Here is a 26,336-nt window from a genome sequence, read left to right on the forward strand (position 1 = left end):
AGAAAATTTTGTGAATCCTGATCAAGTAAATACACCTGGGAGATATTTCTGGAGCTGGAGCTTTTGAAGTGACAAAGGCAGTGGAAGGCTGATTTGATAGCATCTCTCAGTTCACAGAAAAGTTCTGCTGGAAGTCACTGTGCTGATACACCTTGGAGCAGAATTTTAGGTACCTAACACCACTTAACTGTAAAAAAAATAACAATAATTATTTTTGACACCTCTTGTGTTACATTGCAGCTGAGCAGGTGTTTTGAGAACTGTGAATGGAGATATAAGCATCTATCTTCCATTTTAAACACATGAGTTTAAAATGTGAATTTGGGCCATAAATAGATATATCAGAATTCCAGAACTGTCTTATTGAGTGCCCCTACCTTGTACCTGACAGGCTTCTGAACTCCAGGCAAATTCAGACCCATTCAGACGCAAATAAATTCCCCTCTACCACTGCAACTCACATTCATGAAGGCTGAATCCACACTGTCTGCAACTTCACCCTGCTCTCACAGAAGGCAGCACCAGAATTGTCTTAGAAGGCAAAGGGAGGATTCTGGATAATTATTTCTTCCTGACATTATCACTACAGGGGTAGATGGGAGAGATAAAGACTATATAGTTTGCTAGGACATAGATATTAGAAGTTAATTACATAACTTCATAAAAGTTTAAGGTTGACAGAGCATGACAAAGAAGTACTTCATAAGACTGTGTAAAATTTTTAATAACCAAGAATACTTTTACTGATTTATTTTCTTTATAAGGTCTTAACACTGAGAGAAAGTGCTGAAATTTAGGGAAAAATGTGTCTTCTGAAAGATAAGTTACAGTTAAACTTTGATCATAAGTATTATTTTTTATCTAAGAGAAAAAAAAGCATTATCACTGGGAAGGATTTGCTTCAGTGGTAAACACTGATCTCAATATCTGATTTCACATTTGAATTTAAACTCAAAATTAAGTGAATTCAGCCAATTCCTCTGAAAAACACAGTAACCTTTCAGGGCATTGTAAGTGAAGAGCTAAAACTTTAGAAAATATTAAAGATGAGTTATATGTGCAGGGAACATAGGACACAGTAGAATGCGTCTGTGAAAGTTTTAGGTTGGCTGTTAGTGAAAGAGTCTGATGTTTATTTTCAAAGCCTACAGTCTCAACTTTAAGAAAAAGCAAACAAATTTGGGGATTTTATTAGTTTTCTTCCCATCTCAAAGTGAAGCAAGGAAATAATGTTTTTCTAACATGAAAAAACATGTGCAGGTGGTAGAAATTCGATAGATATTGGTTTATTCTATGCCAAGTCTCCCATGAAAGTTAATTAAACTCAAAGAGTTTCTGAATTCCTTTTGAAATGTACTAGTATTCTGAGTATTATTAGTATTATTTATTAATAGTAGTACTATTTATTTATTTATCAGTAGCATTATGGTATTTATTATTAGTAGTATTAGGAAAAAATCTTTCACTGAAAAAATGGTTAGGCATTGAAATAATTGCAACTTCAGTAACTCTTTCAGCAATCAAGAATTTTCAGCACAACACTTCTAACAGATGCTGAACAGTTAAAAACAACAGATCACTGACTGGAGTTCACCAAGTCTGCATGTGCAAGAGCCACAGCCTTGCAGAACTCTTCCCTAGACCTGCAGAACTAGTTTCAAGATATGTCTAACTCACTCCTATTCCATTAATAGTCAAATCTGCATTCTGCTTATATGTTATTTTAGCAAGAAAAAGAAATTTTTAAATACACCTGTTCAAGATGTACTAATTTATCATTGACCTTGTGCTACTACAGCCTCTCTGCTACAGTGTGAAAGATGCTTTCTATTGTTTGTATGCATAAATAATATTAATTTTGAGTTTTAAGAAATGAGAGAATTATTAATGTAATATAAGTTATTGCACAAGTCAGGATTGAACTGACTGGTAAACTTTGCAACTCCAAGTGGAAATAAAAACAATGGATATATACTATATTTGTTGGACTTTCATTGCTTCAGGCTCAACTGTCTATCCTGTGGGTTTAGACTGTGCCAGAGGCTTATATTCTTTCTGTTCTTTGGACATCTTGTGCACACAAGGACCATCTGTAGTGGTAAAGAGATTCATTATACTTTAATGTTGTCTTGCACAGCTTTTCTGTATTTTACTTTTTAAATGCAGCAGCCTCTAAAGCTATTAAGAGACAGCAAGGCAGTTGTTAAAAGAAAGGAAACAGTAAAGATTCCAAAAACAGTAATAACCTGGATGTTCCTATCGAAATAAACCACAAAAGTGCTTACCTTTTGTGTAATAATACATAATACTACACAGCAATGAAAGGAAATCTATATTCTAACTGAATATATGTTTTCTAAACAGAGGTAGAAATGCTGCTAACATAAAACACAATCAGAATAGGTGGAAGGTGATAACTTGCCTCCTGTTCAGTCTGTATATAGTGGCCTGTACCTCTCACCCCAAGAAAAGAAAAATTGTGATTTTGCTTTCCATTCCTCCAAAAGGAGCAATGGGTAAACTTCAAAATGCATGTCATGTTGTTGGAGTAAAGGCACTACACTGGAATGCATAAAGAGACTTAGGGCATCCATTCTTCTCAGGATTGTATAGATCTCTGTTGGAATATTATGCCCAGGTCTAGACAGCAGCACTTCAAGAAAGATAGAGTTAAAGAGAGAGGTCTAATTAGAGAGAAGGCTGAAGAGTAATGAACATGTGTAGAGATCCAGAGAAGATAGCCTGAGAAGGAGAAGTTGAATGACCTTAGGCTGTTTAAATTGAATAAAAAGTGATTACATTCTTTTTGTATGTAAAAGGTTACTGTTAAGGGGAATGGGGGCAACCCTTGGTACCCTAGAGTACACAGGGCAAGTAGAAAAAGGCTTGAACTGAAACATTAAAGATTCCTATACACAGCAGGAAAAACTTAGTAGTAGTAAAGAACAGGAAGGATTGGGATGGACAATCAAGATAATACTGCTAAAAACATCATCTGGAACAGATTGGATAAGCATCGTCCCTGACATGAAGGTAGGGGCTGACCTCTTTGGAGCCATTTTCAACTCCACCATCCACTGTTGGTTGCAGTTGTGCAAATACAGTTCTTCTGTATCTACAGAATTGTAGATGCAGAAGCCAAAGCCATTGTCTGCTTAGTAGAAGGAATGCTATTGGTATTTTTACTGAAGTACTTTCTCTGCCTTTCCATAAAATGGCTATTCTCAACAGAACATTTCCAAGAAGATAAAAGATCAAGAATGTAAATAAAGAACTGGAGAAAGATGAAGGGCAGATGGTAACTTCTATACAGCAGCGGTTTCTAATACATTCACCACACTCAGCTGTAAGAAAATGTCAGAGATCAGTCTCCAGTACCACAGAACCAAATAACTCAGATTAGCAAGGACCTCAAAAGGCACTGCAGCATCCTTGCAGCTCAGTGGGATTTCAAATTGACTTTGAACACCATAGCGAAAGGTAAGTAATACTGGCAAGTTCAGGGTAGTGGCTACAGTGAAGAACTCAAAAATGTGCAAACAAAAGCCTGTAGTTACAATTCAATTACTGGTTACTATGAAGAGGCAAAGAGACTACAGGAGAAAAAGAGAATGCACTGCTTTCCAAAGCTTCTATTCCGTTTGTTCACTTATTACAGGGAGGCTAATTAATGCAGTGTGGACTACTTGAGCTAAGGACTGCTACAGTATCCTGCAGGAGACTGAACAGAAGCTGAGAAGGAAAAAGACCCTTTAAATAATAACAGAAGTTACTTAGTACAATTGTTGTATTCACAGAGAAGTCACCGCTCTCTGATTCAGGAAATAGTACGTCATATTCTTTCTTTTTCTGTAACTCTCACCTTGGGATGACACAACGGGAAATCCCTCTTAGGCATTCCAGAATAACTAATAAATGCAATTTCAATCTTGATGGCAATTTTGGAGTTTGACCAATTGATAATCATTACCTTAGAGCAGCAACAAATTGGTCTTAAATATAGGTAGTGGTTTATTGTATTAATGTCAAAACTCTGGACAGTTTAAATCTCTCGGAATAATCACCCATGTAAGACTGAAACTTTTTTTGATGTCTACAGTTTTTAAGGTAAGAATATACTAGGAGCAGAACAGAAATTTAGAATAAAAGACTTCACCTCATTTTAGAGTGAGATGAGTAAGAAATTTCTGATAATAAAAATAGACTTTTGAAGTATTTTGCCCTCCATGGATTCTAGGATTCATTCTGCAAAACACACACTTAACTTTTAATATGCATATAAATCCTAATCAACAAAGCACTTGTGTAGAAGCTTAAAGATAAGCACATTTAAATCTCTTTTAAGCCAATTATTATTCTGCAGCAATTCTTCCAGACAATGATGCAATCAATTATTTTCCCTGAAAGTTGATTTCTTTTCTCTTTCAAATACATACATTGAATGAGAAAGTGAGTAAAACAAAGGATAATAATGTATATTTTGTCATTGGAGGAAATATCCAGTTTGAAGTCTTTTTCTCACGCTTAGGGTAAATTCAAATTTAAATGTTTTTCTACTTTTCTATACCGACAGGACCTGAAAAATCTAGCATTTAGAACTGTCTGGCAAAAAGATGCATTCATTTACCTTAGACAGTGTGTAATCGACGTGTTCTGCTCCACATCAACAGAAAGGTCAAGAAAATCTTCATCTTTGCTACTAACCTGTTGCACAAAACATATATGTAAAACAGAGATGCCAAAAATCTAAATGCTGCTTATATTTTTAGCAAATGCTAGACATTTATTACTGTAGAAATTGCTCTTACATAAAAGTTATTAATTTCAATGCTTTTAAATTTTTTTTAGTTCAGTGTGACTAATGTTCAATGTGATATTTATTATTAATTCTACAAATTTAATGTAAGTTAACTTCTGCCTATTCTACTTATCCAGTCCCACCAACCATGGGCAATTAATGACAACTTACTGTGAACCATCCTCCCCTATATTATCTGGGATTGGTGCAATATGTATGTTTCCTTGTTATGTAACAGTCCACCTTTTTTTTCAATCAGAAATTTGTTCATCCTCTGTATAATATATTACAATATACATTCCCATTTTATTCTTACATAATTATTTCCATTATTAAGGATGCAATGAAGATAATTTCCAAATATGTTTTTTGTCACAAAAGTCATGCTTAACCATGTTATCCTTTCTCTCTAGTGAGTATTGAAAAGGGTGGGTTTATACTTCTGCTTGACACAGCTACATTTCCCCATTGGATATTGTTCCTGGTCAATATTTTGATTAAAACATTTAAAAGATTAAAGGTAAAAATGCCTCAGTGATAATATTTTGCAAAATCATTTTGGTATTGCCAATCTTTTTTTTTAGACAGAACAAGAAGAGAAAAATTATAATGAAGAGTTTTTATTTTAAAAATTTAAGTCCAAGTATTTTCAGAATGACAGATCCTGATTTTTGCATTGAAAATTATTTTTCACTAAGAGTGTTTAATCTCAGAGGTGAACTAATATTAACAAAAAAATCATCCAAATGGCTAATTCTTGTAATACTTCAGCTGAATCAAAAGACTGCAGAATTACTTACTGCATATGAATTCAGTCATATTCATAACAATTTTTAAATAAAATCTTGCATAAACACCCCATATTTTGCCTCCTATGATTGCATTTCCTTAGAATAACTAAATCAAATGGGAGAATAGTGTGGTCCAAAATGAGAACTTCTGTGAGGAGATGAATTCATGGTTCTGGTAGAAGGCCCTCATGCTCAGATTTTTGCAATTCTGTGGATGTGATAGTTATGTACCACCTTGAGCTCATATTTGTGCTATGTCAGGGATCCTATAAGCTTGGTGAATGTAGGCCATATCAGACCTGAATGCAGAAAACACCTTTGGCTGGATTAATTCTGATATTATCAAAGATGTTCAGAGGCATAATGCACACTCAACTGAAATGAACAGCAGTTCTTCAAACAAAAATCCTCCCTGAGACATGATTTGACCCAGAGAGGATGGGAAACCACAAAACTGTCAGCAATAGACTGCAGTATAAATATACAGCTAAAATTTGAAAGATAAAGCAACAAAGCTTCAGAGAACATTGTGTCTTTACAGCTGGAACTAGAGTTCTAAGACACAGTGAGTATCATGAGAACTTAAACACTTGAAAAAGTCCTTGGTGAGTATCGTGCTTCATCTGAATGCCTCAAAGAAGCTAGGAATTCTGTTATTGATTTCTGCACACCAAATATTTACTGTAAGGGAAGATGAGCTACTTAGAGCAAGAACAACTAAAAGGAGCTGGAAAACCAGATTCAAACTGCAGTCTTTGTGAGAATAAGAACTGCTGAAATCTGAATGATTCTTCATGTACTACTTATGAATATTTTAGCAAAGAAATGACTTTTAATCTGTTTTACTATTTTCCTAAGATTTCAAGTTACATTAATCCAAGGAAAATAAACTGGAAATATATCCTGAGTAAGATACAGTATTTCTGTATTCAGAGGAAGCTACAGACAAGATACATTTTCCATAAAGCTTCATTACTTTGAATTACAAGTAGGGAATTTTGCAATTATGCTGGTACCCAAGGACACATCCTCACTTCACCATAGTTTCTCTGAGTAAACACTAGATATTGATTTAGAATTAAGCCACAACTATTTAGAGAGGATTGTCAGCTAAAAGACATTTCTAACCTTTCACTTATTTTAACTTGCTATTACCCGAGATTTTATAACTGAAATAGATTAAATTATTATTTTTCAGTATCTCTCTCATGTGTTCACTTATACAAGCTTGTTCCAAACTTGCTCCGCTCCAACATCTTTTTTCATGTTGACTATCACTGTGTCTCTTCTCCTCACCATCCTCCTCTGACCAAGTCCCTGGAAAAGCCATGTATATTCTCTTGGAATAGGGAGCTATTCTTTATGATTAGAAATATCAGACAATGTCTTTTACACATTTGGTAGGACCTGGGTAGAGTTTATCTCACCAAATCTCACCAAACTTCAGTTGTCTAAAGCTCAGTTTGCTATCTGAAGATATCTCTTCTGGGCACCTTCTCTCATCCTAATGCAGCTAAGCTAAAGTTGTGTTTTCTTTGTGGAAGCCCATAGTAGCAGCACTGATCTGAATAAAAGTACATCATTCTTAGGCCAGATCAGTTTGTTGGCCCAGTTCTCAGCATTGCTGCACCAACAATTGCAACAGCTTAGTAACACCATGGAGACAGGACAAGCTGTATGGAACAAAACATCAGATACTGCTAAAAACTTTGTTTCATGAAACAGCCTAGAGGCAGATGGAGAGAGTTTCCTGCACAATCTCCATCACCTGCAGCTAAGAAAACTAGTTCATCCTCAATGTCTATCAACTTTGCTTTACCAAGCAAAGATTAGGTGATATTAATTCCAACCTTTGTGGAAGATCAGTGTCACTGTTCTCCACAAAGGAGATTTTTTTCCTGTTTGTGTTACTCTTTCATGTAACCTCACAGGGACAATTTAAAAAAATTATTTCTTCTCTCTTTCAATGGGAGCATGTCTTTGAAAAGGACAGTAATCAATAGGAGACTTGCAATCAGGTTTCCCAACTAAAATTAATTTTTAGTTATAGCTCAAACATAAGAGATTTCAAACTGACATCATCCTCTAGAAAATATTAGGGAGATAAAAGAAAACATTTTGTTAATAATGAACCCTCTGTCTATCTGTCAGACTCTTAAGATAGAATTTACATAAATTCATCTTAACATTTCATTTATTATAGGAATATGATGTGAATACCTTCTCTCACAATATCGATGATAAGGGAAAGGTATTCACTAGCAAGGATTTTAACTGTAGAGATATGTATTAGGATAGCAAAACCTGGCAGAGATTGGCCAAGTAATGCTTAGAAAAATATATTTTTAGAAAAGAATATACTCACTTCAAGAAGTAAATTCTACAGGAATATCCACAATTCTCAGATGTCTGAAAAGATTCATATATTTATATATACAAAATGTATCTATCTATTAATTGGCAACAACCAAAAAAAATCTACTCCAATGCTTACGGTTTCACAGTTCAAACATCTAGTTTCGTTAGTCAGTGTTCCCTGAAAAATCTCATGCACCCAGGTGAGTTCTTGTTTATTGTTCTCTTCAGCTTCATTCATGTTGCCATTTTTCAGTTTCCCATTTTGCTTTTCCTGTTTCTTCTCCTCCTGCAAAATGTCTGCAATGGTGTTCAGCAGGTAATTTAAAAACTCATGTGCATCCTGCTGCATGTAGTTGTCAAAGAGATCTGTGAAGAAAAGAGTCAAGATTTATACAGCGGAATATCCTTCCCTCCAAGAAAGAATTTTTTTTTTCCAAATACTTCTACTGGCCCTTGATCAGTAAAGTATTTGGAATCATCCCAAAGAACAGTTCTGCAGCCAGTCACCCTGGCTTCAGTAAAGCCACTTTGGGGGAAAGTTTCACCTCACCTAACTTTAGCTGTCTAGAAAGTTACACTCATTGGAGTTGGTTGTGTAGGCTCTCATTACAGTCAATGAAGAAAGCAAGAGTGTGACTCATCCTAAATTATTTCCTTACAGTAGACACTGCCTAACTTTAGTCAGCACTGACTTCCATCCACATATTCCAAGCCCCTCAGACACTTAGGAACATCACAGAGTTTTGACAGTCAGTCACATGGCTGGAAAAACTGAAGCCACTGGATGCTGACACATACTTGTGTACTGCGTCCGGGGTAGCGTTACCTTTCCTCACAGTAGCCCACAGGGGGCTGTGCTTTGTAGCTGTGGCTAAAATGGTGGTGATGATGTAGCAGTGTTTCAGCTGTAGCTGAGCAGCACTCACACAGCATCAAGGCTGTGCCTCCAACCCTCATCCTGCCCAAAGGCTGGTAGGCTGGGTGTGAAAAAGGTTGGGAAGGTGAGGTGAGGCAGCTGACCCAAACTGGCCAAGTCATATTTTATGCTTCATCACTAAAATCTAAGAGAAAGATGGGTGGGTTTTCATTATTAAGATACATCTCTTCCAAACAAACTTCTACACATGCCAAGGCCCTATGTCCTAGGTAGTAACTGAAAGTCATCTGTTGATGGGAAGTAGAGAATAAATCTCCTTTGGTTTTCCTTTGTTTCTGCATGTATTTTTTTTTCCCCACAATTTTGATCTCAACTCATGAGTTTTTTTCCTCCTATCTTTTCCCCCCTGTCCTGCTGAGACGAGGAGTGAGAGACAGGTTTGGTGGGCACCTGGCAGCCAGTCAAGGTTAACTCACTTCATGTAGTAATAACAAATCACCTAACAAATCTCATTTTTCACACACAAGTCTGATGAGAAAAGACTTGTCCTGTTCAATACAACATGCTTGCAAGAAGAGGGGAAAATATCCCAGTGAAGATTTAGTACAGACTTCACCAGTAAAGGCTTAATTTGGCCACCATGTCAAAGAAAAAAGAATGTGTGTTACCAGCTCCTGAAAAAGTTCATATGGATTTCCTCATAAAATATTGTACAGAATCCTTGGCTTTGTAGCGTCTCTGGACATATAAGCAGGGTAATACACACTGACTCTGGCCCTAATTTAAAAAAGCTGAAAACATAAGATCCAGTTTTTACAAGTGATCCCCAGCAGTGTGGGGGCATTTATCACTAGATGACTAGAAGAGTTAACTTTTTCATGATTTCAAATGTGTGCTCTGAAATGAAAAGTCTGCCCATTTATATCCTGTCACCAGGAAGCAATTTCTTCCAGGTGTTTGACTCATACTTTGTCTCTTCATTCAAAGCCCTCTTTGTTTCTAAACATACCATCCACAGCAATATGAATCCAGGCCAAAATGGAGCTGTGACACGCTTCTCTATCTCAAGATGTTCTTCATATCCCTTAGACAGAACTACTCAAGATCAGGTATATCCTGTTGGCAACTTAATGGCCAAAAAGGGCCTGATGCTTTACAAAGTTAAGACTGTGTCCACCACTCCAAGAACCACAGCAGCAGCTGACATGTAGTCAATTGACTGCCCCACACGTACCCAGTCGCTTATCCTCCAAGGTGTTCTGGAGGTGGTGGTGCCTTGCAGCTTTCCTATGTCACACAGTTTCTATACTGCCAGCTCCCCTCAATGTTTCATTCTGCCATACTCCACAAGAAAACAATTGGAAAATTACAGCAATGTCACCCTGTTCCCGGCCCTAGCTCACTCTGTGGTAAGGTCTGCCCCACCATGGTGTAAAAACATCACTAATTCACACACCTCTGGGAGCCTATGAAATCTGGTATGGTTATTTCAAACATAATATTGTATACACAGATACTAAAATAATAATAGACCCCACAAAATATTAAAAACAATTTAAAATCTAACCTGTATTTCTGATTAATATGATCACCTTGCTCAATATTTATTTATACTTTTTTGATCAATGCATGAATACCTTAGAGGACTTCAGTTTTACACTTACCATTCTCTTTTCGTAACCGTGATATGAACTTCTTTGGTGGAATAACTCCAACTTTTTTCTTCTGAGTAGCAATACTGTGGAAAAGATCTGCCAGGCAAGTCAAGAGGTTTTCCTTCTTTTTCTGTTGGGCCTTGTATGATAATACATTTTCCCGAAACGGCCGGCAAAAATACAATGCCTGCAGCACGGAGTTACAGTAGCAGGTGTTCCCAAACTGCCATGCAAAATTAAAAACAAGCTTAATCCCTGTGCATCACAACAAAACTAGCTGTTCATTCAAATTCTGACTCCCGTCACAAACCAGCCATTTTGCCATGCAGTTGCAGTAGAAATATATTTCCACACTCATCATGGCACTTCATGGAAAAAACTGTGGTGTTCTAAATTAACTAGGGTGTAAAGGAGAGGTTTCCACTTATAAGGAAAATATTTATTGTAGTGGATTTCATTAAATTTATTTCTATATCTGGACTCTCTCTTACTGCTCAGTAGCAGAATGACTAATGTTTTCAATGGAAAAAATTGCTATATCTATATCATTTCTATGGGAACAAGCAACTGATTAAACACTCTTCTTGCTCATTTTCTCCTTGGTCAAATAAAAAAAGCTCCTCCTAAGAGTCGCCAATGCAGAATGCTGTACCTAAACTTGTACATACTTTCATCACTTCCTCCCTCCTATTTCACAGTTAAAATAGACTTTTAATTTTATTTAAGTGTATGTTCTAACCCCTGGAAATATTCACAGAACTGTTCTCTCTGGGGGCGTATGAAGCCATCTTCAAACATCTGATACAGTTTTGCAACTCACTTTGCCTAAAATTGCAACATGAGCAGCACTTAAAAAAAAAAGACAATCCTGCATTAGAATAAGATTGAAGATTGGTAAGAGTAGGGAAAAGAGAAAACAAAATAAAACCAAGGAACAGAGCAAATTTCAAGTAACATCAAAATAGTACTTACATTGACCAATCCAAAGTAGTGTTCATTGATTGGAAACTGCTCTGGGCCAATGTCTTTTTCCAGAGCAGAGGCATTGGTGCCCTATACAAAAACAAACAAGCAAACAAAAAGTCAAAACCCAAACAAAACAAAAACAATTAAAAAGAAAGAAATTCTTTAGAATATTAAGATTCTAAAGTAAAATTATGGACAGTATCAAGATAAAAAATAATTCTTTCCTTTTAGCTATGATTAGCCAAGCTGTCTTACTGATAGGCAAGCACAACAGTCTCATGAGCCACTAAAAATATTTGCAAATCTGGATAGTGGAGCTGGCCTGGCATGGACCCTCTAGTAATAAATGACTAGAAGTGAACAGGTCACAACAGTGGTCTTTCCCACACTCACCTCCCCCCTATTTTTACTCTGTACATGGTCATCTGGATCTCATTACCCTCTTGGCTCATAAAGACAGTAGTTGACCTTAAGTACAATCCTAAAAACCTGTTCCTAGATGGAAGGCAGGTTTTCTAAGCATTACTGAAATTCCTCTGAATCCCTCTCAATCATCAGCCTGTTAACAATACTTGGGCTTCAGATTGGCACACAGTTCTAATAAGATCACAGACGCTAAAACTAAGTGTAATATAGCTGTTGTTCTGTCCTATATAACATTAAAGAGCACATAAATCCAAGCATCAGATCTCTTAGTCACCTCCCTAGCATGGCAGGTTATGTTCAGCTGTATCTTCAACACCAAAGTTGTTTAGGTAATTGATGGTCTGTAAGTACAACCATTTATTTGGTATGTTGCCTGTTGTTTTGCTATAATAAAATACCCATTTTTGAACAAGTTCAAATTACTAAGCAAGTAAGGTAGATTGCTGCCAAAGCAAATGTCATCTCTCCTATACACATTATAAGCTTGGCTCCACCCTCTGACACCCTCACTTCAGATACTTATAGATGTTGATGAGTTCCCTCTCAACTGCCTCTTCTCCAGGCTGAACAGGCCCAGCTCCCTCAGCCTTTCCTCACAAGAGAGATGCCCCAATCCCTTACTCGTCTTTGTTGCTCTCCACTGGACCTGCTCCAGGAGCTCCATGTCTCTCTCATCCTGTGGAGCCCAGAGCTGGACACAGCACTCCTGATGCGGCCTCACCAGGGCTGAGCAGAGGGGCAGGATCACCCCCCTCAACCTGCTGGCAATGCCCTTCCTGATGCACCTCAGGGCACCACTGGCCTTCTCACCCACATGGGCAGTTTGTTAACCAGAACCCCGAGGTCCTTTTCCACAGAGGTGCTTTCCAGCAGGTCAGTCCCCAGCCTGTGCTGGTGCATGAGGTTACTCCTCTCCAGGTGCAGGACCCTGCACTTGCCTTCATTGAATTTCTTTTTTGCCCATCTCTCCAGCCTGTCAATGCCCTTCTGAAGGGCTGCACAGCACTCTGGGCTATTGGCTGCTCCTCCTGCTTTGTGTCATCAGCAAACTTGCTGTGGATGTCTCTGCCCCTTCATCCAAGTCATTAATTAATAAGTTAAACAATTCCCAATATTGAATTGTGGGGTACGCCACTAGTGTCGGGCCTCCAAATAGATCCCATGTCACTGATAGCAACTCTCTGGGATCAGCCAGTTCTCAATCCACCTCACTGTCCACTCATCCAGTCCACATTTCCTGAATTTGCCTATGAGGACATTGTGAGAGACAGTGATAAGCCTTGGTGAAGTCAAGGTAGACATTTTCTCAGACTTCATCAACTAAAATTTTCAAAGTAACTGGTAATCAGATTTAGAATTCTCATGTCCCTTCCCCATCTTCTCCCCAAGGCCTGATTTTGGTTTCCTCACTGCACCTACTATCACCACTGCTTGCCAAACTGGATTATTATTTCATGTCAATTCATTAAAAGAAGATTTAGTCAACAGAATTTGCAGTGTGAAACTCAGCACAGGTGCTCTTTGAGAATTTGCAAGCCTTGAAAGTAAAACACCTGCTTTAAGTTGGCAGGTTCTAGAAAAGCTCCAAAGATTTCATATTTCACATCCCCTTCTCAGATCTTTTTCCATTTTCTCCCTTTCTCTCACATACACAAAGGTTCATTGCTCAGACCAAGTGTATGTTTCTTCCCTGAAAATCCCTTTGTGACTGAAGGACTTTAAAAGCACAAGTTTTCATGAAAAGCTTCATATCGGATACACGTTCTCACCAGACTCTGCTAAGCCTTGGTGAGAAACTTGGAAAAAAAATTGATTGATACAAAGCAATTATTGGCTACCATTCAACAGAGATGACAGTGTGATAATTATGTAAGTCTCATATGAAGATTAGTTTCATTGCTTGGAAAGTCAGCCTTGCCAAAGATGCACATATTCATCAAAGCATTCCAAAAGGGAAGAAACTGATAAATATTTGCCTATCTGATATTAGCAGTGAAGCAAACAGCCACTGCTACTCTCAAAACCTTGTCTGATACAAGGGAAACATGACTACAGAAAATTAATACAACTTCCGAGGAAAAACATCTTCATATTAATACTCATTATACAGCATTCAGAGCAAAGCAAATGCTTTCTTTGAATACACTTTTAACATTAAATCAAGTTCCTTATAATAAAAATGAAATAGGTGTGTTTCCAGTTTTGTAGGAAACACTGAAATCCACACTGAAATAAATTCTCCCCTTATGGTTCATGGAAAATACTACCTCTAAAAAGTAACCTCCTACTCTTTTATCAACTACAGGTTAGTGTATTCTGTTAGACAACTATGATGCAAGTGCTCTGCTACCCAGTTGCTCCTACATTACTCATTTGCCTTTCCTTCAGGGCCAGGGTTTCTTACTTCAGAGGATGCCAGATGGTTGGACGAACCCTTTCTTGTATTTAAATTTTCTTGTAAATTTTGTGAGAAAGAGCAAAAATCAGGATTTACCAAACAAAATTATCACAGAAAACCATACAAATTCATGATGTATACTAACCAATCTTCATATAAAAACTCTACATTACATGTAAATTTCCAGAGTATCAACTGTTGAAAAAAACACGTGCTTAGTAACATCTCATCATGGAGCATTTTACCTCTCCAAATCCAGGCTTTGGCTGTTGCAATATAATATAAAGTACAGTGTGCCAGTGACACAACAAAACAGTGAGGCTAAATTCAATCTTTGAGTAAACTGACATAACCTGCTTGGACTTCATTAGGAGTAGGGCCTTCTTGTATCAAAGGCAATTTCAGTCTGATTTATTTTGAGGTCTCCAAAAAGATACTGTCAAATCCATTGAAAAAGAAGGCTAGGAACATGGGTAAGAAGCACACAGACCTAATGGTTCAAAGAAGAATATATTCCTTATATGGAGAAAAAATGTAGACAGGCTACTTAGTAAAACTCAAACCATATCACATTGCATATAAATTACTTGTTTTGCGTAAGAAGTCTCCTCAATAAGCAGTTGACATGAGGACGGAAGAAGGAAAATTTTCCAAGTAAGTATACCAGAAACTGTACACCCAATCCATGTTTAAACTGGAAAAGATATATTATTAGAGATGTGTTAAAGATGGTTCAGAATACAGTTTAAATCAACCGTATCAAATGGAAAACATATTAGCTAGTCTACTGATGTTAATCTACAGCAAACGTCATCCATGACTATTTGACATTGTTTTCAGCATGTTTGTGTTTGTTCTCACTCCCAGCAAGTCATTTTGATTACTTCTACAGTGAAAACCTGCTCAGACATTTTAATGCAACCACTCTCCATGGTTTTATAAATGCTTCAGCTAGGAGAAATATCCTACCACAGCTGAATCTACTGTAGTTCCATAAAAATATGCAGGAGTAGCAGTGTAGCTACAGAGCTTGAAATGAAAAGTGGCTGCATAAGCCAAAGAAGTGGGATTTGGGAGTATTAAATAGTGTCATACCACAGTAAAGGAGACTGGCTCCTTCTTAAAAGAATACACAAGTGAGGGAAATGCAGTGGAGTGACTGGGAGATCCGGACCTTATGAGAGTGAGAACTAGGTCAATGTGGAAACTCCTGCTATGTATTCTGTGGTGTTGGAACTTTGGTTTCTCAGTTTTACCACTTAATTCAACAATTAGTATTCAGCCCTTGTAAAATGGCAAAGACATACAGCTGGAGACATAGCCAAGCACAGGTCAATTCAGGCCAAAAGCTTCGCCACAGCATGGCTTCAAAAACAGTTGGTCCATATGACCTATATTTTTTCCTCTTGTTATTTTGCCCTAGACCATCCAAAGAATAAGACTGCTGTTTTTCCTTTCAGTTGAAATTTCTGATAATGTTGCTAAGTTTCATTTTTGCTTTGCATTACATGAAATAGATTAGGTAAAAAAAACCCTGCTTTTCCTTTATACTTTAGCATATACTTAAAAAAACCAAACCAACTTCAATAGAAAAAAGAAGACATCAGACTAGTTCATTAAATCACATGTAGCAAAGTAATGTAAATATAATTATTCTATGGAGAATGAGAAATGGACAAGAGCTAATATGAAGGATAGTGTCAACAGAAGACAGCAAATCAGACTTACTTTGTACCATGACAGAGCTATAAAAATGGCACTAACTTTCTAGAAATATGCATGTGTTTAATTTAGAGTAAATGAATACGGTAAAGAAATTAGGACTTTTCATAAGCCACCTATCAAGTGGGTATCATTAAATAAACAGAAACACAGTATGAAAAACATACAATTAATTAAACTTTCTTTCATAAGAAAAATACATTTGTACAAAGACAAAAAAAGAAATAAGAAGAAATATCTTGTTCACAAGAAAATCTAAAAAATATAAGGGAAAAACACATAAAAACTGAACAATTAAAACAGAAACTTAACAAATACACAAAAAGCAAAAAATCAATGAAGGAAGATGGCCAGTCCATGACAAAGGGTTTTGGATCATATACATTTATAGACTAGATTTCTTTTTTCTTAGTGTTCAGGGGAAGTGAGAGCAACACAATAGTTTCCTGAAGGGAGAAACTGAAGACTTAAGACAAACTAACGGTGATGTTTGGGCTGGTAGAGGAGAAATTAGAGTAAAAATAGAAATGGCTTCAGGGTTAGGCAGCCTGAGTTTAAGGATTTTGGAAGGCACCGCGCATGGAAGAGAAGGAAAAAAGAAGACAAAGAAAGATGGGGGAGGCCTCCTGGCCAACAAATGGCAGTGATGGATAACTCAAAAGAGAGGAGGCAACTGTAAATGAAACCCAAAATTAGCTCCCAGAAGCAACACAAAGAATCAAGAGTAAAAGGATTGCTAGCAATACCCCAGCATGCAGCATACATGCAGCTGCTTTCAAAAGATGCATCACCTGTCCCCAGTGTTGGACTTTGGCTATCCTCAGGAACAATCTCAACTTTCAGAGAGATATGGTGAGTAACTGAAATAGCCAAAGCAGCCTTCTTAAAAACTCATAGATATTAAATGCCAAACCCGGAACATTTCTGTAATTTTTTAAATGGTAAGTTCCAGAAGATTTTACCACATTAGCTCTCTCTTCATTCTGTGAAGAAATGCTTTTTGTTCCTCCAGCAAAGCTGCTTTTTTTTTTTTTTTTTTTTTTTTTTTTTTTTTTTTTTTTTTTTTTTTTTTTTTTTTTTTTTGCCACAGGAAGAAGAGGAAAGAAACGATTCTATGAAAACACACAGGGGATGATAGTAAACAGCAAAAGAACCTTGACTGAAAAACCACTGTGTATTCAATTTTTTTTAGGAAAGATGATTTATCAAAATGTATCTAAATAAATTAATTTTGTGTGTTTCTTCCAAAGAGTCTTCTGATCATTAAGGCAAATTATAAGAGCTTGAAAAGAGAGGCCTAACCTTTTTTCTTGCTGGGTACACTAAACTATCTCTATTTACAGATCTAAGTATAGCATATACCACAAATAACTTCAGCCCTTTACTGTGTGGATTCCAAGAAACGGATAAAAATTGCAAGACCTGAAATCCTGAACCACTTAAAACCTTGGACAAAGTTTTTAAGGTACTCAGTCTTACATAGCTGATAAACTTGGTTTTCTCAAAGCACAAAGCAACCAAGTACTGCAAGTGAGGTTCTAGTGAAGTGCTGCCAGTCCAGTGTTTATATTCATAAATATTTCTTTTAAAAATTGACCTTTAAACTTTTCAGGATAAGACAGCTTTTACTGAACTGCAACTCAACATTCTCTATGTTCTCTATATTCTTTATATTCTCTATATTCTCTTGTGAGTCTGTCTGTATCCCCAGCATAATTGTTCTTGGATTAGTGGCACCCAGGTTTTTGCTGGAAGAAGGAGCAAAACCATTGGTTTTGGCCAGTTTCCTTCTTCAGAACACATAGCATCAAAATGGTCTCATGAGTCAAAACATAACTAAGATTTGCTTACAAACTATTAACTTCTTCAGTAACATTTTTGTCTAGACCACCTAGACTGTATGTGTGGTGCCTCAGAGCATTTTAAAAGCAAGGCACCTTCTAAACTTCATCACAGCTGCACCAACTGGAATACTCTGATAACCTGGAGCTAGAAGTAGGAATATGTTCCTTAAATCACCATACAAGGTGAGTAGTGAGGGCTGCAGCTATGTTGCAGGACAAGTTTAGACTTAAAAATTATTTTTTGGCAGTATTTTTCTTCTAGAAAAATCCTCTAAGAAGCTGAGGCAAGTGCAAGATTCTGCACTTGAAGAGAAGAATCACCCTGTACAAAATGGGAAACTGCTGACTAAAGTACTTGTGTTTCAGAAAAAAAAAAAAAAAAAGGAAATCTCAGTGTAGTGTACGATCAATAAGCCATAAATTTGCAGTGTTATTTTAAAAAAAATACCCAAAGCCACAACAACAAATGTTGACAACATAATGAACTCTTGCTGGTGGTAGTCTCCAAAGATCTTAAAGTAACTTTCCTGTTTAATTTGTCAGTGGTAACACATCTTACATGCAGGTTTGGGTGCCTGGTCTCAAGGAAGATAAAGGTAACTGGAAAGAATCCAAAAGAAGCCAGTCAAAATGGAAGACTCAACTCTAGAGAAAACAGGCCTATAAAAAAGGGTTGAATGGGGTCGTGCTGCATAAGACAGAAAAGGCGGCATAATGCAGGAAAGAGCATGACAATATTTTCAACTCTACAGTTTCTTACAGAAAGGAACTAGTTTGTTCTTGGTCTCAGCAATGGACAGGATGAGAAGTACCAAATCCAAATTACTGTAACTTAGATTCCAGTAAGACATTAGGAAATATGATGTAGTTCCTATCATTGGAAATCTCCAACTTTGGCTGATCTACATCAGAAATAACACAGGTTTATAATTTTCAACTGGATTTATTAATTTGGACAACCTGTAGTGTATATTTCTTCATATCTTATATATATATATGTTCCCATAAATACAGTCTCCACTCCAGTGGACAGCTGGAGACTTTATTGTCCTAGGATATTTTATACGCAGCTGTTACAAGGCCATTAATTTTGAAATCAAAAAATCAAATTAAATAACTGAAACACGCAATATCCAGTAACGGCTGGTTTGAAACCCTCAGCACAACAGTTTTTTCTGCAAGGGCTGAGCATACCCAAGAACATGCTTACAGTGGATTCCTGACAGTGGAGATGCTTCTTCCCCAGAAGCACTGATATCCTGAAGCGTTAAGTACATAATGTATGTAAATGTATGTAAGTGTATCTACAAAACAGCCAACCAAGAACAGTTTCTGAGGCTAAAGAAAGGTCAACAGAAGAGAACTGGCTGACTGCTTCTCTGACTGGCCAGGACTTAGACTCCACAGACTTTGGCTCTTCAAATCCATCAGAACCTCACCTCCTGTGTGGCGCTTGCCCACCACACACAGTTTATTGGGGTCCAGAGTCTGCTTTTAATGTCATCTCTTCCACAGTTCAGATTCACTTAGCTGAGCTATACCTAAGAGTTCCTTTATTGGGGTGTTTGGCATAACTCCTGGTTTACTCTTAATTCAGCAACATGAAGGCAAAGACTACATCTAAAAGAAACACACTGCACACTACACATTGTATTCATGAATTGTCCTTTTGTGCTTGCTTTCTAAACAGTTAGTAAGTACATAAAAACCACCTGAGCCATTAAAAAGTATTGATGCAAGACAAGCCTCAGCCATTACTCAAGGTTATACTTTGGGAATGATATATTAGGATGTTTCTCATTCTGCATATGCTCCTCTATCCAATAAAAAACCATCTTTCTGTCTGTTAGTCCAGTACTCACTTGCCAGCCATAGTCTCAAGTTTCTCATTACTTCAGAAAGTTATTTCAATGATTGGACTTCATATTCTCCAGACTTTCCATATTTTTGTTTCTATATTTTATATGTTATTGGAAGTTTACATTCTTGAAACTATGCTTCTAAAACTGCATTGCTTGAACTCTCTAATCTTATCAGATGTAAAAAATTATTTTCCTTTATCAATCTAAATATGCCTTCAGATAACTGTTTTTATTGTCTGGTATGTATAACTTTGTCTTTATATGTATTTATGGGAATATATCTATATAAGATATGAAGATATATACACTACAGGTTGTCCAATTTAATAAATCCAGTTGAAAATCATAGTGACTGGTTCTGTAACCGAATAATATTCTTATTATTCCTGTATGAAACAGGATTTTAGTATTTTCACAGCATTAAAATTGTAGGGTTTTTTTTTGTATTTTCCAAATCTGTTTGTAGTTTAAGTCTTCATTCTGCCAATGTCCTATATACAAACAAATCCTGCAATGAGTCTCTAAAATCATGCCATTAAATAAACAAACAAATTTCAACATTTATTCTTATCTGTTTCCTGAATGTAGAGACTCAAAGACTTGTATGTTTTTTCTGTACAAGCAGTTTGTAGGATGGTTAGAAACTCTTCGTTTGCTTGTTAGTTTATTTTTAAATGAAATTCACAGGTGTTCACATAATTCCTGATGAATTGTGTGAACATTTTCATGCAGAAAACCAGTTATTTTTCTGAAACTCATAACTATGAGACAAAAGAGTATTATGAAACTCCAAAATTAATCCAAGGAACTGCAACTTTTTTTCCAAAGGATATCTATACAACAACTACCAAGAGTAACTGTGAGATATCTAAGATGATACCTTGTATCAGAAATCTGAATGTGTTTAGATTATTCTGTTTATTAATTGTCAGAACACTATGAAGTTCTAATTGGAATATTTGAAATATTATTACAAAATTATGAAAGGGGGGGAATTAATTCCTGTTCTCAAAATAATTATAAAAAGAGAGAAATATGGTCCATAGAGCTTGTTAGCCAGATCAGTATAAATGTATGTCAATACATTCTGAAATGGTTAGATGTCCTTCACTGCACATAATTGTAATATCCCTAGGCCACAGCTGCAGCATGAGCTTAACTCAGAACCCAAGGCTCACCAACAGAGAAACATACTGCAGAGGATTTCCGTAAGCATGAAATGCCAGCATGCCTGTCTACCTTTGAACCAGCATTTGGTACTTGAGTCATTGGGTTATTTCACAGAAACAATAACTAGAGAGAATTACACCATTGTAGGGGCTACATCACATCCCTAGTTGGTACCTGCAGTCTACAAGTGTTATGAGGCACTGGCTGTTGGTATTCCCTCAAATAGAGTTTTTTCAATGCTTCTTCTTCAATCTATGCTTCTTCTTCAATCTATGCTTCTTCACGTCTACTGTACCTGCCCTACATAAAAGATGAAAACTGGCTATTGTATACATCCCTCAGTGGTGAACATGATGTGCAGACAGAGTGAATGAGCTTTTACAGGGGCTGAAGGGCAGGTAAGTTGAACATCCTAGGGACTAGACCTCCCTTCTCAGTGAACATGGCCATCATGCCCACATAAGAATCTCACCGATTCCTTCAGGCACAATTGCCTTCATCCCCTCCACCATTCAGAACAAGTTTTAGCTCTAAGTTCTAAATAAGCAAATCAGTGAATAATAACTAGAACTATTGCTATTATTATAACTTAGGAGACAAAATTGGTAAAAGACAATAGAGGAATTTTGTTTAATTCTAGAAAGTTGTGCATTTAAATATTTACTTGTAGTAAATGTGCCAGGTGGAAACTTCCCCCGCCAAATATTTTTCTCTTACTGGCTAGCTCCTACTGTGTCTGTCTCAGCATGTGAGAGCTTATCCAGTGAATATATAGCACTAAGTATCATTTGCAAGTGAGTTAAATACTGTCCCTGTCTTTCTTGCTTCACTACACTTGTTTTGATCCTTCTTGAAAAGACTAACAATCTCTACCATCTTTAGGAGATCAAAATTACAATCCAAGATACCAAATATCAGGCAGTCAACTTAATAGCAAACATACAGCCAAAAATGATGGCTAGCCAGGTTTTTAAATTAATTCAGCTAAATTTCAGTCTTTTTTTTTTTTTTTTTCCCTCCAGGACATGAGAAGCAAACATTGGAAAAACACACACAAAAAACTTTGTCAAGAAAGGACTACCATTGAAAACATAATCTAAGTTGCATTCAGGGAGGGACAAGTATTTCAGGACCAATTGCTCCCTCTGTCTCTCTTCCCCTACTCCCCCTGCCACCCCTGAAAATCAACCAGACATCATTGTTTGGATTTTTTGGGGGAGTGGGGAGGGTGGTTCAAAAACCAAAAACCCTCTGTGAACAATCTCAAGTGGAATAGGAAAAAATAAAGACCAGAACACCTTTTTTGTTTTTAATTACTGAGTTAAACCAGGTTAAAAATCTTATAAACCTACTGTTATGCAGCATTATATAGAAAAACATTATATTACCTAAGAACTGCACAGTTTTTTCTTAGTTCACAAATTGTCAGTAGTTCAGTTTTCAAGCACTTCAAGAACAAGGTCTGGAGATCAGCATCTTAGCATCTTTCTAGATAGAGTTCTACAGATGTCCTAAATCAAACTAGCACTGCAAATATTTAGGTTTTATAAAGGCAAAAGGCTTCATTTTATACCTCTAGCCTTCTGGAAGGCTGTCATAGCTCCTTCTACAGACCACTGAGTTCAAGTCCATCACCTCATCAGAGTGGACACATTTTTGGAGGAGCCATAATGCAATGTTGCCAATACTTGCAAGAATTTGTATTTCTCTTACAGCCTCAAATTCTTGTAGCTGTCTGAAAACTCCGTTGTTTTTGCCTAAAAGAACTTCCAGTTCATGAGGGTTATCCAGAGAAAACTAAATGTGACCAACACAACATAGCATCTCTAAAAGCTAAGTACACAGACTCCATGCAATATGTAGCCTTGAAACATCAATAACATTAAATCAACTGCACCTTCTGTCACAGTACCATGAGCTAGAATTGCCTTGAAGTATGAATGCTTGTATGCCTTTTCTGCTTGGGGCTCTTCTTCCCTCCAGTCTCTCCATCTCTCAGATGCTACTTTTGCAGGATATACTGGCAACGACAGCTGAGCAGCACACCATTACAACCTCATCAGTTCTGCTGTGAATCTGTTCAGTCTTTGGAAGAAGTGGGCTGCATACAAGTGCATCTGTCTGAAGCACATGAAAAAATCAGAGTTCCTAGTATGTTATACCAAGGTCTTACATCCACTTATGAGTCTCCAGCTTCCCTTCATGTGGTGCTCTTTTATACAGTTTGCAAGGTATCACATGCACCATTAATCAGCAGTAAGAATTGGAGCCTGCCTCAGAGAGAAGGTAAGTGCACCTAGGTTTTCTCCTCAGTCCTGTACCACTTCCTGAGCCTCTCTTTGCAGCATTTTTGGCTCGCTGGCCGGGAGATCATTAAGAATAATGAAAATTTCAGAAAACTAGTTACTGTTGGTGAAGAAAAGTTAAGCATCCAGGTTATTATACCTCAAATCTGGATTTTGTATTAATTCTTTTAACCCCAGAACCAATTCACCCTCTCTGCAGTTCAGAGCAGGCATTTCAAAAGGAGGACTGAGGTTCATATCAAAACTATGCACAGGATTTCCCAGGCACCTCCTTTGCAACAAAAGAGCAATCCCACTTAAGTGGAAGTGTGGACATGTGGAAGGGGAGCAGGCTTGCAACCTGCACGCCCTCACTCAGACCCTGCAGGAGCCAGGCCTCTGGGGCTGAGCCCATTGCCTTACCCTAGAGACAGGCTCCATTCTCCAAGGCAGATGAATGTTATGCGTGGCATCAGCAGCACAAGGCATGCTGGGGTACCACATGGAGGGAAGCTGGCAACTGTGTGTAGCTGCTCTTGAAGAACCTGGAAATAAGGGTGAAAAATACAGAAGGAAAAAAAAAAATAGGATTCTCTTCTGTTTGCATTGGGATGCTTAGCATGCAACCATTTCTTTGGCAAGTTTGCTACTGTCTAACTATATCAAAAAGTCTTTAAAAAACTTTGAGTGTTTCCTCCTTCTGCCAAGAAGTTTCAAAAACCTAAACCAAATTAGGTGCTTGAAGTTTGTTAGAATTAAAATTAAACCCAAACACAATGCAGAAAGCATTGTTTCAACTGTTCCATGGGGTGAAAAGTAGCAAATTGAACATAACAAACAAAAATATAGATGTTTCTTTATTCCTTCCTAATTGTCTAGTCTGGTTTAGAGAAATCTAAGTGATTCAAGAGTACTTTACAAACACCAGTCCTCTTCGAGCAGCATGCAGTGCAAGTTAAACCTGTTAGCTCCAAAGCCAAGACTTCCTAGAACAGGCAACTAGCATCGGGATCCAATAGACTGTTATTAGGCATCGAAACATCCTCCTTTTCTGTATAATCTGGGGAGCCTCTGGCCCTAGGAGACCACAGGGTGCCTGCCTGAGAGGGTTAAATAGGATCACTGATTTCATGTGGATTCAGAACCCAACTTTGGTCCTTTCGCAGTATTATTAGGGCAGGAGGAAGGGCAGGCGGAGGAAGGGCGGACCACGGCTCCGTCCGCAACGCGCCTCGGCCGAGGTCAGACCCGCTCCGGGGGGCCTCGCACCGGTTCTGCATCTCCGTCCCTCCCCGGCCCACGCCCCGGCTGCTCCAGGAAAACTCCTCGGGACATCGTCACTCTCGGTCGGCCAACTCCATCCCAGGCAGCACCCGGCGCGGTCTGCCCGGCTCCCCCGCCGCCGGGCAAGGGACGCAGTGGCGCCCTCGGGGCAGCCCCCCCAGCCGGCCCCCGCAGGGGCTGCTCTGCCGCCCGCCCCCCGCCGGCACTCACCATATTACAGATGGAGGCGATGTTTCTGACAGTCATTAGTCTAAAGGTTGCAGCGATCCCACACCGCCATCTTTATAAGGTGAAAACAGCCCCGCTCATGGTGGGAAGAGCGCAGGAAGGGATAGGGGGCGGCGGCGGCTCCTGCTCCGGGGCTGGGATAAAAGCAAGAGGAGGGGACTACACAGGCACCCTTTGCGCCCGCGGAGCAGCGAGAAGGACGGACCTTCCCGGCCTCCCTCCTCCGAGCGAGCGGCCGGGAGCTTCAGCAGCGCGGGGAGAGCGGCCGCATCTCCGCTCCTTCCGCCTGTGCCTCTGGCACGGTCCGCAGGGCTCCGGCTCCCGCTGGAGCGCTCAGCCGCGCCTCTGCGCCAGCCGGCACCGCGCTAATCTCTCCCTGCCTCCTCCTCCTCTTCCTCCTCTCCCGGCGGCTGCCGTTGCCGCTCGCCGCTCCATCGCAGAGCCGCGCCCGCTGATCCGCTCTGACAGCGCCGGGGAAGGGAAGGGAAGGGAAGGTCAGGGGCAGTGCCCGGCGCGGGGCACCCCAGCGGGCCCGGCGGGGCGGCCGCCGCTGCAGCCAATGCGCTGCGGGGCCGAGGGGGCGCGGGGGGGCCGCGCCCGCTGCCCCTCGGGACGGGACCTCCCAGAGGGTCCATGGTGCTTTAGTCGCCGAGCCTGGAATGGCCACGGGGCTGAGAAACCCGGCCTCAGGGCGCACACAGCCATACCGGCAGGCAGCGGGGTGACGGACAGGAAGGCAGAGTGCGGGCAGGAGGACGTGGAGATCTGTGGCAGTGACAGCGGCACTGTGCTTTGGGACATGCTCGCCCCACCTAAATGGAGGTACACAGGAGCCCAGGCACTTGTGAAATCCAGAACAGTGGGCTGGAATGTGATTTACCGCCCACAGTTGGTGCTTTGTATTGGCATTCATGCAGATAACATTTATCTTCACAAATGCTGTTTTGGGACTGTGTCCACACCACGTGTGCAAGTGCTCACTCACAAATTCACAAGACGTGGCATTTATACAACACGGTTATTGTAATAATCTCGGTTTCTCTTAAAACACAAGCAAGTTGAGCTCCATGCCTTTCTTCAAGGTAGAGCAGTGTGAGTATATTAAATTTATTCACGTGGCAATAGGCATAAGGCTGTTAAAGAGCTAACTTGAGGTCACAGTAGCAAATCTCTGAAAGAAGCAAGAACAGAGTTCAGCTAGGGCAATCCTCAGCTTGGAATTCCCCTTTCCTTAGAGGGTGTTGCTTTTTCTCAGGAGGAGCTTAAGGCCTCTTTATTGTCCCTGTGCTATGCTGAGGAAATTATTCAAATGGAGAACTATTAACATTTCTACAGACACCTCTGCTCCTAACAGCACCTGAAGTGTGACATGCTCATGCTTGGCTACGCCTTTCATTTCATGATGCTAGAATAAAATAATTGATGCCTATAGAGCATCCACAGGCTTTATTTACAGGAAACTTTCTGTTATTTTTTGTAATTATCATTTCAAAAGAAGATCTATGATTACTAGTAAAAATCTGGTATCAGCAGTAACATCTAAAGATAAATTCCTGCCCTGAGAATACTTAGGGTTAGGTAAGTGGCCTTAATCCAGCCTACTGTGGACAAGTGCCCACTTTACAAAATGGTATCAAATTTGGCATTTGTTAGTATCTTGTTGACAGCTTCA

The 26,336-nt window shown here is 38.7% G+C and overlaps 1 protein-coding gene across 1 annotated transcript in view; it reads right to left on the minus strand.

Moving 5' to 3' along the window:
- Positions 1 to 25,054, minus strand: part of USP46 (ubiquitin specific peptidase 46) — a 33,760-nt gene extending 8,706 nt beyond the window's left edge. The window contains exons 1-5 of the mRNA XM_083860858.1: positions 24,647 to 25,054; positions 11,452 to 11,532; positions 10,489 to 10,702; positions 8,084 to 8,313; positions 4,628 to 4,704 (exon numbers count right to left, since the gene is read on the minus strand). Coding sequence (XP_083716984.1) covers positions 4,628 to 4,704; positions 8,084 to 8,313; positions 10,489 to 10,702; positions 11,452 to 11,532; positions 24,647 to 24,682 — 638 coding nt within the window. The 5' untranslated portion in view covers positions 24,683 to 25,054. The remainder of the gene's footprint in view (positions 1 to 4,627; positions 4,705 to 8,083; positions 8,314 to 10,488; positions 10,703 to 11,451; positions 11,533 to 24,646) is intronic.
- Between the last annotated feature and the right edge of the window lie 1,282 nt (positions 25,055 to 26,336).

The sequence above is a fragment of the Zosterops lateralis genome (genome assembly GCF_965231275.1).
Source record: "Zosterops lateralis genome assembly, chromosome: 5".
Taxonomy (NCBI): Eukaryota; Metazoa; Chordata; class Aves; order Passeriformes; family Zosteropidae; genus Zosterops; species Zosterops lateralis.